Source organism: Staurois parvus, unplaced genomic scaffold (genome assembly GCF_062004578.1).
Source record: "Staurois parvus isolate SC_StPar_1 unplaced genomic scaffold, SC_StPar_1.0 ptg000063l, whole genome shotgun sequence".
NCBI classification, from domain to species: domain Eukaryota; kingdom Metazoa; phylum Chordata; class Amphibia; order Anura; family Ranidae; genus Staurois; species Staurois parvus.
This window is the reverse complement of record NW_028317859.1, coordinates 361544-379633: the sequence shown is the minus strand read 5'-3', so window position 1 is coordinate 379633 and position 18090 is coordinate 361544. Positions and strand designations below refer to the sequence as shown.

The 18090-nt window shown below is 41.1% G+C and overlaps 1 protein-coding gene across 6 annotated transcripts in view; it reads left to right on the top strand.

Annotated features, from left to right (window-relative positions):
* The window catches only part of EZH1 (enhancer of zeste 1 polycomb repressive complex 2 subunit), a 193452-nt gene that overhangs the window by 53917 nt on the left and 121445 nt on the right, over nucleotides 1-18090 (top strand). For all 6 annotated transcript variants that reach the window (XR_016311529.1, XM_089668770.1, XM_089668768.1 and 3 more), the window contains 4 exons: nucleotides 8559-8678; nucleotides 13747-13867; nucleotides 13961-14071; nucleotides 16145-16309. Coding sequence is in view for 5 of the 6 variants with exons in the window: in XM_089668770.1 (XP_089524896.1) it covers nucleotides 8559-8678; nucleotides 13747-13867; nucleotides 13961-14071; nucleotides 16145-16309 (517 nt within the window). In the remaining variant the exon portion in view is untranslated. The remainder of the gene's footprint in view (nucleotides 1-8558; nucleotides 8679-13746; nucleotides 13868-13960; nucleotides 14072-16144; nucleotides 16310-18090) is intronic.

Here is an 18090-nt window from a genome sequence, read left to right as displayed (position 1 = left end):
CCTAATTGGTGCTTATTATGCTTGATTGCTGCTCGGTGACATCCACAGGTGTTTTCAATACCTGATGGAAAGCACCTGTATGAACCTCTGTTCTTCAGAGTGGTAGTCTTTAAGGGGTTGAATAATTGTGGCAATGAAGAAACCACATAAGAACCATTTACTACTGTATTACATAAACAATTGATGTCATTTTAGTTGCATTTGGGTAGTTACAACGTCCTTGTAGGATTTGATTCTGAATACAATTCCAAATGTACACTATAGTCCCTAAACCCCTTTACAGCATTGGGGGTTGAATAATTTTGGTCACAACTGTATACCGCCATTTGTGAACACTATAACTTTCACGTAAACCAATTAATTTACACATATTGGGACTGTTCTTTAGCAAAGACATGTCGCAGAATGCATTTTAGCTGAAATTTATGATGAAATTTGATTTTTTTTTTACTGGACATGTTTTATAGCAAAAAGTTGAAAATATTGTTTTTTTTCCCCAAAATTGTCGGGCTTTTTTTTTATAGCGCAAAAAATAAAAAACGCACAGGCAATCAAAAACCACCAAAAGCCCAATTCGTGGGGAAAAAGGATGTAAATATAATTTTGGTGCAGCATTGCATGACCGCGCAATTGTCAGTTAAAGTAACACAGCGCCATAACACAAGCCGCTTATGTAACCGCTTCCTGACCGCCCTATAGCAGAAATACTGCTACAGGGCGGCACAGGTGCGCAAAATCATATATATATATATATATACTTGATTCGCACTTCCGTGGTTTTCATGCCCCTCCCAGATGGTGTCAGATTGCCCATCAGTACACCAGTAATCACTTGTAACCCCTTGATTGCCAGGAAGACGCTTATACACAATAAACCTTTACTGTATTGCTAGTATAGTGTCTGAACAGATCATTATCTTACCAGCACTATACCAGCGTTCACATTAGTATAGCTTCCCCCAAAATGCGGCGTTAGCGGGATCAGCCCCGGCACCTGCCAGCACCTGCATTTAGCCCCTACGCTTACCCCCCCCCTTCTTCTTCTTCAGCAAGTGCAGTGTCAGTAGGTCACTGTCACTTGATAAATTGCACACAAAACCGCAGTATTCGCAGAATCAGGCCTGATCTCTTTTAGCACTTGCCAGTAAAGTTTGATGACTCTCATATGCAGCAGAGTGCCAGTACTAGTGCCACGCTACCTTTTGGTGAACTGGCGAGCACCAGCGGTCTAGTGCATCCTGGTCTTTCACATACCTCTTAGATTGTAAGCTCCCAAGATCATGCCCTCCTAACCCTCTTGTATTGAACTGTATTGTTGCTGTATTGTCTCCCTTTATATTGTACAGCGCTGAGCAAACTGTTGGCGCTATATAAATCCTGTATAATAATAATAATACCACCAGCACTGCAGTATGACTTGGTGATGTAGCGAGTCCCATAAGTGCAGTACAAGCTGGTATGGTAGCGAGCACAAGTATTGTCCCGCAACCACCAAGAATTCGCACACAGGCCCATAGAGCTCTTAGTATCCTTCTGATTGGCAACCCACAAATTCTGCAGCACCCGTACTTCCCCCATTCACTGCTCAACCCGGAATTCAGGTGAAAGTAGCAAATTTAACTCCTCCCCTTGATTTTTTGGAGCTGTTTTTCATGGAAGATCTGTATGCATTGATTGTGGATCAAAGCAACAATTTATCGCCGCCAACCCATATTCAAACCTTGCCAGACTATTCGCATGGAAACCCATTACATTTTCAAATTTATATTTTTTTGGAGTATAACCCTCAACATGGGCATTGAAAAAAAAAAAAAACTGCGGTTGTATTGGTCCACAGACCCAATTCATCATATGCCCGTGTTCTCTGCTGCCATGGACAGGCATAGATATGAGAATATAATGTATTTTATGCATTTCAATGACAATACACTGTCATCCTCGGGGTGACCCTGAATTTGACCAGCTCCACAAAATTCAGCCCCTCGTAAATCACCTTAACCAAAAATTTACAGATGTCTATACTCCCCAGCAAAAAATCTGCGTTGATGAATCCCTCATTAATTTATCTGGCCGTCTTGCATTTAAATAATCTCTTCCCAGCAAGCGTGCCAGATATGGGGTCAAGATGTAGACCTGTGAGAGGGCAACAGGCTATACTTATAAGTTTCGGATTTACGAGGGAAAAGATGGAGCTCCCCGGATCACGTGGAGCTCCCCGGATGCCCAGACTACATGGGGAGCAGTGGCAAGATAGTTTGGGACTTGGTGTCATCCTTTTTCCATATGGGGTACCACTTATATGTGGACAATTTTTCTTCAAGCGTGCCACTATTTAGACCAGGGGTGTCCAAACTTTTTTCAAAGAGGGCCAGATTGGATGAAGTGAACATGGTGGAGGGCCGAACATTTTTCTGAACATTCTTTGAACCATTACAATTAAATGCAAATAAATTATTTTATGCCAAGTTAATTGCAAACGACATACTTTTCATTTTATAACATTAAGATCAACTGACAGTTGAGTTTTCACAATGTATTGAAAATAAATTTAAAAAAAACTTACCTGCACTAATGTGAAGGGTGAAAAAGGTAGCTGGAGCTGAAGTCTCTGCTCGGCAGGCAGGAGGGGAAGAGAAACGCACTTCACGCTGGAAGACCGGCCCTGACGTCACCGCCCTCTGTCGCTCCCAGCGCGGCGCAATCACGCATGCGCACTGCTCTCAAGCAGAAGACTGTCTGCCACAGAAGGGAGGGCCATGCGACAGCCACATTTACACAGACCAGGGAGAACGCGCCACAGTCAGGCATGCGCACTGCCCTCTGCTCTCAAGCAGAAGACTGTCTGCCATAGAAGGGAGGGCCGTGGGAGGGCCACATTGCACAGAGCAGGGAGGGCTGTTGGAGGGCCGTATTAAACCGACCCCCGGGCCGTAAATGGCCCGCGGGCCGGACTTTGGACATGCCTGATTTAGACATTTATACAATCTTGGAACTGGCGCATGTGGCACCGCATGACCTAATGTGTGCCCACCATTAGAAGTGTGTGGATGCAGGGCAGTATATTCTAATGGTGGGCAGACCACACACTTTTTTGGCAGAGATTTCTTCTCTTTTTTTTCATTCTCAGCCTACAGGATACATACAAAAAAAAAAACCAAAAGAACATAGCATGTATACCCAACAAGGACCAGCGACGTACTGGTATATCACTGGACTTTGAATGGTTTTACCAGGATGATGCCTACAGCTGCAGGCATGATCCTAGTATAATTTGTGTCAGCTGGCGAACGTATGCAGTTTGTTGCCATTGCACGGGGCATGCGCAGTTTTAAAGCATGTCATGTTTGGTATCTATTTACTCTGCATACCATCATCTTTTAATTTTACCAAATAATTGGCCAATATATTGTGTTTTTGTGCAATAAAAGTAAAAAAAGTGTTTTTGTGTTTTTTAAATTGCGTTTGAAAAATCGCTGTGCGAATATTATGTGACATAAAAAATTGCAGCACCCACCATTTTATTTACTAGGGTGTTTGCTTTAAAAAAATATATAATAGTTGGGGGTTTAAATTAATTTCCTAGCAAAAAATACAGATTTTTTTTCATGGGAACAAAAAGTGTCAGAGAAGGCTTGGTCTTCAGGTGGTTAGAAGAGTGAGTGATGTGTGGCATAAACTTATAATGCTGGGCATAAAATGCCCCCACCCCCCAAAACGACCCCTTTTTGGAAAGTAGACACATCAAACTATTTGCTGAGAGGCATATTGAATCAATAGAAGAATTTATTTTTTTACCACAAGTTTTTGAAAAATGACAAAACTTTTTTTTTTTTTTTTACATAAAATTGTCACTTAAATGATATATTGCGCACACATGCCATGGATATATGTTGAATTGCTCCCCAAAATACTTTCTGTTACTTCTTCTGAGTATGGGGGTACCACATGTGAGAGACGTTTTGGCAGTCTCATCACACTTCCTGACTACCTATCACAGTTTTGGAGGCTCTGAAATGCCAGGATAGCACCAACCCCCCCCCCCCCCCAAATGACCCATTTTTGGAAAGTAGACACCCCAAGGAATTTGATAAGAAGCATGGTGAGTAGTTTGCAGATCTCGTTTGTTGCTACAAGTTTTTGGAAAATTAATAAAAAAACCAGACATATTTTTTCTTTTCTTTTTTTATATTTCAAAACCTTGTGAGGAAAAAATTAGATCTGCAAAATACTCACCATGCCTCTTTTTAAATTCCTTGGGGTGTCTACTTTTCAAAAAGGGGTCATTTGGGGGTGGGGGGTTGTTGATATCCTGGCATTTCAGGGCCTTCGAAACTGTGATAGATAGTGAGGAAGTTACACACCTTCAGGCTTTCAAAGTGGTCATTGGATTTCAGGCTCCTGTATGTGGCTAGGCTCCCAAAAAGTCTCACACATGTGGTATCCCCATACTCGGTAGAAGTAGCAAAATTTATTTTGGGGTGTAATTCCACATGGCTTGTGTAAGAAATATATCATTTAAATGACAACTTTGTGTAAAAAAGAAATGTTTTTGTCATTTTCCACAAACTTGTGGAAAAAAAATAAGTCTTCCATGGACTCAATATGCCTCTCAACAGATAGCTTAGGGTGTCTACTTTCCGAAAAGGGTTCATTTGGGGGTGTTTGTACTGTCCTGGTATTTTAGCACCTCAAGAAATGTGATGGGCAGTCAGAAAGTAAAAGCTGTGTAAATTCCATTATCTATACCATAGTTTGTAGATGCTATAACTTTCACACAAAGCAATAAATATACATTTATTGGGATTTTTTAAACCAAAAACATGTAGCAGAATTTATGACAAAATTTTAGTTTTTTGGGATATTTGTTGACAGAAATTAGAAAATATTGTTTTTTTAAAAAACAAATTTCCTCAAAACTTTTTGTTTATAGCGGCGCCAAAAATAAAAAGCGCACAGGTGATCAAATACCACCAAAAGAAAGCTCTACTTGTGTGAAAAAAAGACGTACATTTAATTTATGTACTGTATTGCATGAACGCGCTATTGTCAGTTAAACTAGCGCAGCGCTGTATTACAAAAAAAGGCGTAGATTGCAGTATCTATACCCTAGTTTGTAGATGCTGTAACTGTCACACAAAGCAATCCATATACATTTATTGGGATTTTTTTTTTTACCAAAAACATGTAGCAAAATAAATTTTGGCCTAAATTTATAACCAAGTTTGAGTTTACTATATATTTTTTATAGCCGAACGTAAAAAAATATTGTTTTTCTTCAAACTTTTCAGTCTTTTTTTGTTTATAGCGCGAAAAATAAAAAGCGCACAGGTGATCAAATACCACCGAAAGAAAGCTCTATTTGTGTACATTTGGTTTGGTACAGCATTGCATGACTGCTCAATTATGAGTTGAATTAGTGCAGCGCCGAGTAGCAAAAAGAGGCCTGGTCATTAAGGGGGGTAAAGCCTCTGGAGGGCAAGTGGTTAAAGTAGACCTAAATGCAAAACATTTTTAAGAGCGGATTCACACACATGCGGTGCATATTGAAGATCAAGTTTCACAACTAATTGACATAGTAGCTGTTCAACGGTTCACATCAGGATTAGCTCAGGATCTTATCCTCTTCACACATATGCGGTTTAGGAACTGCTCCCATAGAAGTCAGCAGCCTGTAATCCACACCTGAACCCGAAGCCACTGCTCAGAAATTGGATGACTCTTTTTAAAACCACACTGAAATCCACACTGTATCTGCATTGGCTGTGCACCGGACATATGTGAACAGGCACCATAGGAAGCAATGATATTGCACATCTTATGCGGATTGGATGCGGTTCAAACCGCATCTAATCCTCATATATGTTAACGGGCTCTAAGGAAGGGTTATACCAGGATTTACTTTTGCTCTTTGTGTCCCTTTTGGGAAATTTTCTTTCACTTCCTGACCAATAACCAAAATAGGAAGTCAGAGGAAATCCCTTCAAAGTGAGGGGTTCCCTCTTCACTCTATCCAAAACTAAAAAAACAGTTTTGCCTTTAGTTACACTTTAACTCCAGGCAGATATAAAAGACAAAATTATTGCAGCACTGTATTGACAATTACATTTGCTAAATATAGTTTTTTTTTTTTTTTTTTTTTAAATGCAAGCAACGTAAGCGCCTGAATTTGGCTTGCCATCATCCTGTTGCAGTCTCCTGCACAGCGGAGCTCAGGGAGAGGGAGGGAAAAGCAGTACAAGAAGATAGGAGTGTTAGGGCTCGTTCACACTTGACTGTTTTACCAACGCTTGCCAAACGCCCCTATAGCGGTTGGCAAGCGTTGGTCCGGCGTTTGCGGAGCGCTTTTTAATGCTCGGCAAACGCCGCATGCACGGTTTAGTGGCGGTTGCTAGGCGTTTGCCAAGCGTTAAAAACGCCCCACAAACACCTATAATGAAGTTTGAATGGTGTTACCGCTCCGCAAATGCCCCGCAACCACACCGCAAACGCCGGCCGGGAGCAGCACCATAGACTAGAATAGGAAGCTTCAACGCCTCCTGACTCGACCAGAGGCTTCCGTTTTGCCGTGATGCTAACGCTCCCGTTAGAACAGCACCATGTGCTGCAATGTGCAGAATTGTCAGAGGCATTGGGAAGCGGTAAAAACGCTTCCCAAATACCTCTCTGCCGCCTGCACACAACGCTAGTGTGAACGTAGCCTAAAGAGAAGAGCTCATCAGTTGGGTGTACATCCCCGAACTCAGGCTGTCTGCGTTTGGGGACCTGCACCTGCACAACTGTCCTATTGGAAGCAGTGTCTGTGTCCATGCAGTCATTGCGTCCTAACTGACATGGATGGGACTAACTGCACCTGCAGGGGATTCTGAACATCTGTGCATACCTGTGTGGCTCTTGCATGGGCATACACTTAAGTACGCCAATGTGAAAAAGGACTCACTCATGTTTCAAAGTGGAATTACGCTGAATCTGAGCACCAGAAAATGAAAATGCTGTTTAATTAATTGTTATTATTCAAAGCAAACTCACCCATCCATCCATGTCTCCAATCTTTATTTTTCTGAGAAATCATTTTGAAAAGCACCCCTAGCATTTCTGGCCATGGCCATCTTAAGTAAGAGCAGATGATTCATGTAGCATTTACTTTCTGGAATCCATCTACCCCTAACTCAGGCATGCATGCAGGGGGATGTGCTTAGCTGAGAAAACCATTCCTCCCCACTTCCCCTCCTAAAGACTTCTAGGATGTATGACATAATTTACCTAGGCATGGAAACCAGGAAGTAACTGAAGAAATGCAAACAAAAACGTTTTAAACAAGTAAATATAATATACTTTCCTATCAATTTACAGCATAACTGCTTCCCTTCCGCCCTATAGCAGATATACTGCTACAGGGTGGCAGGGGTGCGCAAAATCATTATATTTCAATATTTCAAATCAATATATAAGTGATTTTGCATTTCCGAGTAGGGAGCACGTGCCCTGCCCGTGCCGCCATTCGCGGCTGTGGCTGTCAATCACCGTGTCTCGGCCGGTGATTACCTGCCACCGCCCAGTGATTACTGAGGATCTCCGACGGGGGGAGGGCTGCTTTGTTTACTAACAGTCCTCACCCCTGTCGGCTCGGGCACACTGCTCTGGATGGCTGTGCACAGTACAACCATCCAGAGCAGTGTCCTTACAGTGAAGCACCAATACACCGTCCCCCAGTAAAACACCCCCAACTCACAGTTAACCCTTTGATCACCCCTCATGTTAACCCCTTCCTGCCCAGTGCCATTAGTACAGTGTCAGTGTTTTTTTTCGCACTGATCACTGTATTGGTGTCTCTGGGGATGTCAGTGACACCAAGTCAGTTTCCCCCAGTGTCAGAATACCCTCCGCAGTCCCTCTAAAAGTCGCTGATCGCTGCCATTACTAGTAAAAAAAAAAAAAAAAAAATTCCTGTATCTATACCACCATTTGTAAGCGCTATACCTTTCACGTAAACCAATTAATTTACACGTATTGGGATTTTTTTTTTTTTTTTTAGCAAAGACATGTAGCAGTATACATTGTGGCCTAACTTTATAACGAAATTTGATCTTTTAAAAATTTTTTTACTGGACATGTTTAATAGCAAAAAGGCAAAAATATTGTTTTTTTTCTCAAAATTGTCGGTCATTTTTTTTATAGCACAAAAAAAATTTAAAAATGCACAGGCGATCAAATACCACCGAAAGAAAACTAAATTTGTGGGGGAAAAAAGGACGTAAATTTCATTTGGGTGCAGCGTTGCATATCCGCGCAATTGTCAGTCAAAGTAACGCAGCACCGTAACACAAAAAATGGCCTGGTCAGGAAGTGGAGTAAATCCTGAGGAGGGCAAGTGGATAAGTATTAAAAATAATCACTGTTGACTGAGAGAGTTAAGTTCCGCTTTAATTATATGATTTCACTATAGTCACTTTAATTGTAGTAAGTTTGATGTTCTCGTGCTTACTCCTACTGTTAGTCCTTCCTATTATAACACAGGTAGTTCATGTAAAGGTAACTGAGTACTTTTTTCTTTTTTTTAGTGCACTGTAGAAAGTAGCTTTCCTGGATTTGCTGTTCAGACTGTATCCACAAGGTCTCTGAACACTGTGGCACTTGTTCCCATTATGTACTCTTGGTCACCTCTGCAGCAAAATTTCATGGTATGTTGTATAACTTTAACTTTATTGTCATGTGTGTAAATATGTTATGAGCCATCCAGTCAGTCCTTCAGTCTGCTTAGTTTCAAATACTCAGGGATGATCCTATATAATATCATCTCTCTCTCAAATATATCTAAATGTTTTGTTGTTTTGTTGACTTCGTTAAATGTTATTTATCAATTACATTATGTATATGAATCCATCAGTTTGCTCTTTGCCTCAGTTCATTCAGTTGTGCATTCAAATCTGTGATTTAACAGTAGAAAATAGTGGGGCTTTATACCTTAAAGTGATACTAAGGTCTTGGTTTTTTTTTTTTCTTAAGAATAACAAATATGTCTACACCTACCTGCTCTGTGCTGTGGTTTTGCACAGAGCAGTCCGGATCCTCCTCATTTCGGGCCCCCTGCCGGTGTCCTAGCCCCTTTCTCCTGCTGGATGCCCCCAGTTTGCTATGGGGGTACCCGAGTAGGTGCGCTTCAGAGCCATGGCTTTGCTTATTCACACACAGAGCCACTACTTGGCCCTACCCTCCCCTGATTGTCTCACTGGCTGTAATTGACAACAGCATGAGCCAATGGCTCCCGTTGCTGCCTCAGCCAATCAGGAGTGAGAATCCCCAGAGAACCGAGGCTCTCGCCGACATAGCTGGATCAAGAGGGTGCTCAGGTAAGTGTTAGGGGGAGCTGCTACACACAGAAGGATTTTTTCCTTCATGCCTAGAATGCATGAAGGTAAAAAACCTTGAGCCTTTAGAACCACTTTAACAAAGATACACTTGTTACAAGATTGTTGTTTTCTTCATTTTATAACTAGATTAATATGATTGTAAAGGCATTTTTTTAATTTAAAATTAAAAACAAAATGTTATACTTACCTATTCTGAGGCCATGATCCTCCTCTTCTGAAATCCCTGCCAGCGCTGTCTGCTCCCTCTTCTTACGAGTGCTCTCACAGTGCAAGTCCTGTTCCCAGGGGGCACCTGTGTGGGCGTGCTCCCAAGCGGGACTGTGTGTGTCTATAGATGCACACAGCGCAGCTCAACAATGCCCCCCCTGCTCCCTCCTCACAGGATTTGATTGACAGCAGCATGAGCCAAAGTCTCCTGCTGCTCTCATAGCCGCCTGTGAGACCAGAGAGAGGGAACAGTGGTGCTGCAGATGGGACAGTGCTAGATTGGTACAGGATTATTAAGATGTGGTTGACCGACTAGACCTACATTTTTTTTATTATTATTATTATCTCTTTTATTATTAATTTTCCTTTATATAAAAAATTTGACAACATATATAACAAAAAACATAAATACATAAATATCAACATTATTATTCAAACACATCCCCTCTTCTTCCCCCCAAAAAACCTACCCTCCCCCTAGAAAACCCCTTGTCCATAGCAATCTTAAACTTCTCTTTCCCCTCCTGTAAACAATATTATTTCTCTAAATTCCTTTAAGCTGTTTTAATTCCTCATGTCTACTATTGTATCACCTCTTATTTGTAAATATCTTTTTGATGTTTTAAATTCACGCCACTTTCTCCAAATTTCCTTAAATACTTCCCCTTTATCCTCTTCAATATAGCCCAACTCCTCCATTTTATAAATAGACTAAACCTACATTAAAGTGTATGTAAATGCTAACAATATTTCTTTGATTTGCTTCCTTTTAGTTTGTCTAATATACTAATGTAAGTTTTTTTCTGTTTGTTCTACAAGTGAAAAAAATAGCTGTTTCTCCAGCCAGAAATCTTTTGAGCAGATACATTCTTGTGCTCCCTGCCTCTGGACTATTATAAGTCAGCATTGTTGCTATCTGTGTGGACTACAAAACACCTCCCCTGTTAGGACTACATAACATTTCCCTCTCTTTTCCATAAAACAGTGTTATGTAGGCCTGACACACTTCTTGTGCTAGGGTGTCAACACTGCTCAGTATGGTTGACACCTTTGGACAGGAAGTGTGGTAATGGCAGCATTACAAGGTTCAAATAAAGAAAAAAAAGTGCGACAAAAAAAAACTAATGCAACCACCACACCCAAGGACAAGTAAGCTGAGATACTATCAATCTTTGCTCTTGGGTTTAGGTTTGCTTTAATGTCACATGTAAATAACTCAAATCCATGGCTTTGTTCTGATGGCCTGCTGGCTTATCCTAAAAAATCTGGCACTCAAACTGAGGGAACTACACACCAGGAGGTACAGCCCATGAACATTACAGTATATTAAGACATAAGTAAGGGGTTGATCACTAATCCGCTTCTTTAAAGTGAGTGAGGAGATGTTTAACATCAGTCTCACATTCCATGTATGGATTTGTGTTGGATGTTCCCAGAAATATGGAGAACCCAATATACAGGTGAAACTCGAAAAATTAGAATGTCGTGCAAAAGTTCATTTATTTCAGTAATTCAACTTAAACGGTGAAACTGACATATGAGATAGACTCATTACATGCAAAGCAAGATAGATCAAGCCATGATTTGTCATAATTGTGATGATTATGGCTTACAGCTCATGAAAACCCCATATCCACAATCTCAGAAAATTAGAATATTGTGAAAAGGTGCAATATTCTAGGCTCAAAGTGTCCCACCCTAATCAGCTAATTAAGCCATAACACCTGCAAAGGGTTCCTGAGTCCCACAGTCTGGTTCAGTAGGAATCACAATCATGGGAAAGACTGCTGACCTGACAGTTGTGCAGAAAACCATCATTGACACCCTCCATAAGGAGGGAAAGCCTCAAAAGGTGATGGCAAAAGAAGTTGGATGTTCCCAAAGTGCTGTATTAAAGCACATTAATAGAAAGTTATGTGGAAGGGAAAAGTGTGGAAGAAAAAGGTGCACAAGCAGCAGGAATGACCGCAGCCTGGAGAGGATTGTCAGGAAAAGGCCATTCAAAAGTGTTGGGGACTTTCACAAGGAGTGGACTGAGGCTGGAGTCAGTGCATTAAGAGCCACCACACACAGACGGATCCTGGACAAGGGCTTCAAATGTCGTATTCCTCTTGTCAAGCCACTCCTGAACAAAAAAAAACAACATCAGAAGCATCTTACCTGGGCTAAAGAAAAACAGACCTGGTCTGTTGCTCAGTGGTCCAAAGTCCTCTTTTCTGATGAGAGCAACTTTTGCATCTCATTTGGAAACCAAGGACCCAGAGTATGGAGGAAGAATGGAGAGGCACACACTGGAAGATGCTTGAAGTCCAGTGTGAAGTTTCCACAGTCTGTGTTGATTTGGGGAGCCATGTCATCTGCTGGTGTTGGTCCACTGTGCTTCATTAAGTCCAGGGTCAATGCAGCCGTCTACCAGGAGATTTTGGAGCACTTCATGCTTCCTTCCGCAGACGAGCTTTATGGGGATTATGGGGACTTCATTTTCCAGCAGGACTTGGCACCTGCCCGCACTGCCAAAAGCATCAAAATCTGGTTCAATGACCGTGGGATTACTGTGCTTGATTGGCCAGCAAACTCGCCTGACCTGAAGCCCATAGATAATCTATGGGGCATTGCCAAGAGAAAGATGAGAGACATGAGACCGAACAATGCAGAAGAGCTGAAGGCCGCTACTGAAGCATCCTGGTCTTCCATAACACCTCAGCAGTGCCCAGGGGTGGACTGACAACTCATGGGGCCCCCAGGCAATAGGGGATCATTGGGCCCCTGTGCCCTTGCCCAAACTCAAAAAAGCCTATGAAAAAGGTAACAGGGGCATCTCATGGGGCCCCCTACTGACCCCGGGCCCTCGGGCAGTGCCTGAGTTTCCAAATGGTCAGTCCGCCCCTGGCAGTGCCACAGGCTGATAGCTTCCATGCCATGCCTCATTGTGGCAGTAATTGCTGCAAAAGGGTCCCAAACCAAGTACTGAGTACATATGCATGCTTATACTTTTCAGAGGTCCGATATTGTTCTATGTACAATCCTTGTTTTATTGATTGCATGTAATATTCTAATTTTCTGAGATTGTGGATTTGGGGTTTTCATGAGCTGTAAGCCATAATCATCACAATGACAAATCACGGCTTGAACTATCTTGCTTTGCATGTAATGAGTCTATCTCATATATTAGTTTCACCTTTTAAGTTGCATTACTGAAATAAATGCACTCTTGCACGATATTCTAATTTTTCGAGTTTCACCTGTAGGTGAAGGCAATATTAGTTGTTGTTATTATTATTAATGAGGTTGACTTACTAAAATTGTAGAGTGCAAAATCTGGTGCAGGTGTGCATGGTAGCCAATCAGCTTCTAACTTCAGCTTATACAAATAAGCTTTAAAGGAAAAGTACAGCCAAAGCCCTTTTGGCTGTACTTCTCTTTGTGGGTCACAGGAGTGCAGTTCATTCTGCACTCCTGTGACCTGTTTTCAGCTGACAGCGGGCTGAAGTCTGCTGTCGGCTGAGGTCACAGAGCCAGTCCATGCTGGGGAAGGATCGTGGCCATATGTGATCACTACGTTCTCACCCTTAGAGCCGGCGGCAGACAGATGCACCATCGGACCGATCCCTCATCTACCTAGGCAAGTATGATTTTAAAGAAATTTTTTTCCCCCATACTTCTCTTTTAACAAAAAAGCCTAGAAGCTGTTTGGCTTCTATGCAGAACTGCACCAGGATTTTGTACTCCTCCAGTTTTAGCAAATCAACCCCATAGTGTCTTCTTTTCAGCACCCTAGGCTTTTCAGGAGTTACTGGATTAACAAACTAGCCTATGTCTGATATATCACTATCGGCTGACTAAATCACCTGAGCCAGACCGCAGAGGTCAACATTGTTTTTTTATTACAGGTACTTATATAGTGCTGTCAATTTACACAGTGCTTTAGATTTATTACACATTCACATCGGTCCCTGCCCTCAAGGAACATACAATCTGTAGTCCCTAACTCACATTCATCTATACACATACAAGGGCCAATTTAGACATGATCAAATTTACCTACCAGCATGTCTTTGCAGTGACAAAGTCACAATCTCCCCAATCCTTCTATCAATGTTCTTTAAGGAAATTTATGTACTAAATTTAGATTTGTGTTTTAGTGTGTCTTTACTTGTCTTTCTGTCTGGAGGTGGAGGATGAAACTGTTCTGTGTAACATCCCCTACATGGGAGATGAGGTCAAAGAGGAGGATGAAACCTTCATTGAAGAGCTCATCAATAATTATGACGGGAAGGTGCATGGTGAAGAAGGTTGGTTGTAGAGCATGTAGATTGTTCATTTTGTTTGCAGATTGCCACTGTTGCTGTTTACTTACGCAGCCTTTAATTTTCACCCAATCATAGAAATGGATTTGACATCTGCAATAGCATCAAGTCCAAGCTTACGTGACCGAGAACTTGTCTTTCGGTGTGGGCATTCCTTTCCTACAGGACACAACAACTCAGCTAAAACAGGTTTGCAAGCCTTTTTTCCCTTCAACAAAAGGCAGCTAGTTTAGTTTGCGAAAAGCATATAATGTAGAAAATAAATCATCGTTCACATAGCTACATAATTTGTATGCAGGTATTTACAGTATTTATAGTATTAAAATGTTCCACTATTTGGACAGTGTATTTGTCTTAGTGCCTCATACCATGCTATCCTCTGTTTAGTGGAACAACCCTATAACTAATTCTTGTTTATAATGTGCCTTGTTCTCTTGGATTTATTTTATAAGTATTTCAAAGGAACTAAAAGAACATTGAGAGGACTTTATCAAAACTGGGTCAGCCAGAATATGGAGCAGCTGTGCATGGTAACCAATCAACTTCTGCCTTTCATTTAAAAAGCATAAGTATGCTTTCACACTGATCCATTTTTCTTCCGTTTTTGTGTTAAAAAAGGCATAAGAAAAATGCACGACTATTGAATCCTTTTGGACTCTTCATGCTGGTCAGTTGTGGGTCCGTTGCGATTTTCAAAGTCCTGCTTGCTGCATATTTGTTGCGGTAAAAAAACACACCAAAACGCACCGCCCCATTGAGCCCTTGTTTATGCTGAAGTGAATCTTATGCATTCCAGAATGCATAGATTCTCATGTCAAGGGAGATAACATGGCTATCTACGGAAAATATTCACACCTATACATTCCAAATGCGATTAGATTTCCAAAAGGGTCCTGTGCGTGTTTGGTGAAATGCGGTGTGTTTTTGAGACCCATAGACTTGAATGGAAACAGCAGTGAAAACACATAGGTGTTCAAATGCAATGCGATTTCAGTGCGGGATACACCTATTTCTAATGTCACAAAATTAGACAGAACAGAAATCAGAGCTGTTTATCATCGCATCAGAATCACTCCAGAATGGCTACAGAATCGCTTCAGAATTGCTCTTGAAAGCACATAGAAATCGCAGTTCATCAGTGTGAACCAAGGCTGAAATGAATGAAAAATGCAGCAAAAACGTACCCACGGTTACGTTTTTGGTACATTTTTTTTGTCGCATTTTTTTTTCGTAGGTGCAAAATGCACCAGAAACATGGTAAAAATGCAGCAAAATGCATATGCAATTTTACTTTGGTTTCTGCAAAGGAGAAGTGTGAAAGCACCTTACCTGAACAAGCTGAAGATAGAAGCGAATAGGTTGCCATGCACAGCTGCTCCAGTTTTAAGAAATTTTCCCCAATGTCTTCCATGGCAGTGAGTCACTTATTTTTGTTTTCTGATTTGAATAAGAATTTTAAAAACATGTTTCAACTATGGGGTTTTATAGCCCCCCCAAACTGCAAATTTAAATAACCCCTTACTGTGCAGCACAGGGCTCCTGCAGCTTTCAAGCAGGTTAGCTGCTCTTGGCTATAGACTTCTATTATATCTTGTGGGTGTAGTGCACATTCTGAAAGCGCACTAAGGGAACTTACACACGAATGTTCCGATCGGGTCCGCCTGCCCGTTTTTCAGGTGTATCCGATCGTAACCTCCATTCTCCTCTATGGAGCGCGGGTGTAAACGGACATTTCCAATTCCCCTTCTGTCCTTCAGATCAGATAAGATGAGAGAGGACACAGAGCTGTCATCTTGCTCAGCGGAGAGATTCCCCACTGAGCAAGCGTATCTGCTAAATGGATCCATCCCATGTGAAAGAGCCCTGAAACTCCTGCATTCAATTTGAGTTTGGAGGGCTGCGAGGGCTACATGTGGCCTGTGGGCCACAGGTTGAGTACCCCTGCATTATACAGTGTTATGGCATTGTAAATCATGCTTCTGTGTTATCACGTGTTGAATTTTTTTGATAACAATATAAACTGATACAAATTTGTTTTTCTTGGCAACTAATCAAGTGTTAGTAAATTAACCAATATTAATCTCATTAGCTGCATGGACAACACTACCTTTTCAAGCAAGCCTGTTAGTTAGTACTTCTGGCAAATGTCTTACTAATCTGTATACCTTCGAATTTTGCTGTAATGGCTTATTGGTTGCTACTCATATGTTAGATATGATTTTGTTTAATTATGAGAGAGCGCTAACTTACTTCTATGTACAGGTGCCGGTGTCTTAGATGATGCTATCTTCTTGGAATTGGTACACGCTCTTCTTCAATATGCAGATGAAGGGGAAAAAGTGAATGTTGACCCAGTGGCAAACAAAGGAGAGGAGGTGAAAGCAGATGGGCCCATGACCAGAAAGAGGAAGAGAATAGCAGAAGAGGGTCAGTATATTTTTTGTGAAAACCTGCTTTTTTTCACCCAATTATATATGTTAACGTCACAGAGGGGGCTACGAGTCGGCAGTAACATCCATTCATAACATTTATGCTGCTTACTCACGCTGCTACAGCTGCTCTCTAGAAATGTAAGCAAAACAGCAGTGGTCAGAAAGCAGCTATAGCAGAGGCATAGGAGAGCGTAGAAAACTTTTTGCATTTATGTAAAAGTTAACATCCCCTTGGTGGCCGCCTACCACATATATACTCTGTCAGATCAACCCCGCTGTGCCAGATCACGTACATGACCATGATCCGGCTCTTCCAGGTAAGTAAACAACAGAGGGCTCTCTACAGACAGCAGCAATGTGCCATGTTTTTCCTCCCTGCAAAACATGGAGTAAAAAAACACCACATTGCTTAGTAAAAACAGAACACAGTACACACAGTAAACATTGTTAGGCATACAGTTAACCCTTAGATTGCCCCTAAATTTTAACCCCCAGCCAGTATCATTACTACAGTGACAGTTTATAGTATTAGAACTGATCACTATATTAGTTTGTGTCATTTAGTCAGTTCCTACCCAGCATCAATTAGTGTCAAATTGCCCGCCACACTGTCACAGTCCTACTATAAGTCGCTGATCACTGCCATTAGTATAAAAATAAATAAATATTCCAAAATATATATACCATCATTTGTAGACGCTATAACTTTCTTTCACAAAAAACAATTAATGACTTGCCCTCCAGAGGATTTACCCCTGTTCCTGAGCAGGCCATTTTTTGCATTACGGCGCTGCGTTACTTTAACTGACAAGTGCGCAGTCATGCAGCGCTGCACCCAAATGAAATTTACATCCTTAGAACTTTCTTTCGGTGGTATTTGATCGCCTGTGCGTTTTTTTTTTACTTTTTGCTATTAAACATGTCCAGTAAAAAAATTTTAAAATCTAATTTTGTCATAAATTTAGGCCAAAATGTATTCTGCTACATGTCTTTGCTAAAAAAAAAAAAATCCCAATAGCGTCTACAAATGGTGGTACATTTAGGCCAATTTAGACCAAAATGGCACTGGGCAGGAAGGGGTTAACATGTGGGGCGATCAAAGGGTTAACTGTGTGCTGTTTCACAGTAAGCTGTGTGTGTGCTTTCAACTGTAAGCACACTGTTTTGTATAGCTCTGCTATGCAGTGTGCAGGAACTGACCGGGGAGAGAACTGTATTTTACATACAGTTCTCTCCCCTGTCAGTAATACCCAGCGATGACCGGGTGAGTAAGCACCGGCCGGGACTTCATGATTGACAGCTGAGGCTGCGAATAGCAGCGTGGGCAGGGGCCGCGCACCCCCTACCCAGAAATGCAAAATTACTTATATATTTTTTTTTTTTCATTGGATATGTTTTTTTTCCAAAATGTTTGGTCGTTTATATAATAAAAAATAAAAAAATACAGGTGGAAAAGAAATATACACTTAGTGGTATTTTTTTTTTTTTTTTTTACAAAAGACATACAGCAGATTACATTTTGGCCTAAATTTATGACTACATCTGTTTTTATCATATATTTTATAACAGAATGTAGAAAATATAGTTTTTTTAAATTTTCGGTCTTTTTTCATTTATATCACAAAAAATAAAAAACCAAGTGGTAATCAATTATCACCAAGAAAGCTGTATTTGTGGGGGAAAAATTATATCAATTTCATGTGGGTACAGTGTTGCATGACCGTGCAATTGCCAGTTAAAGTAGCGCAGTGCCTAATAGCAAGAAATGGCCTGGTC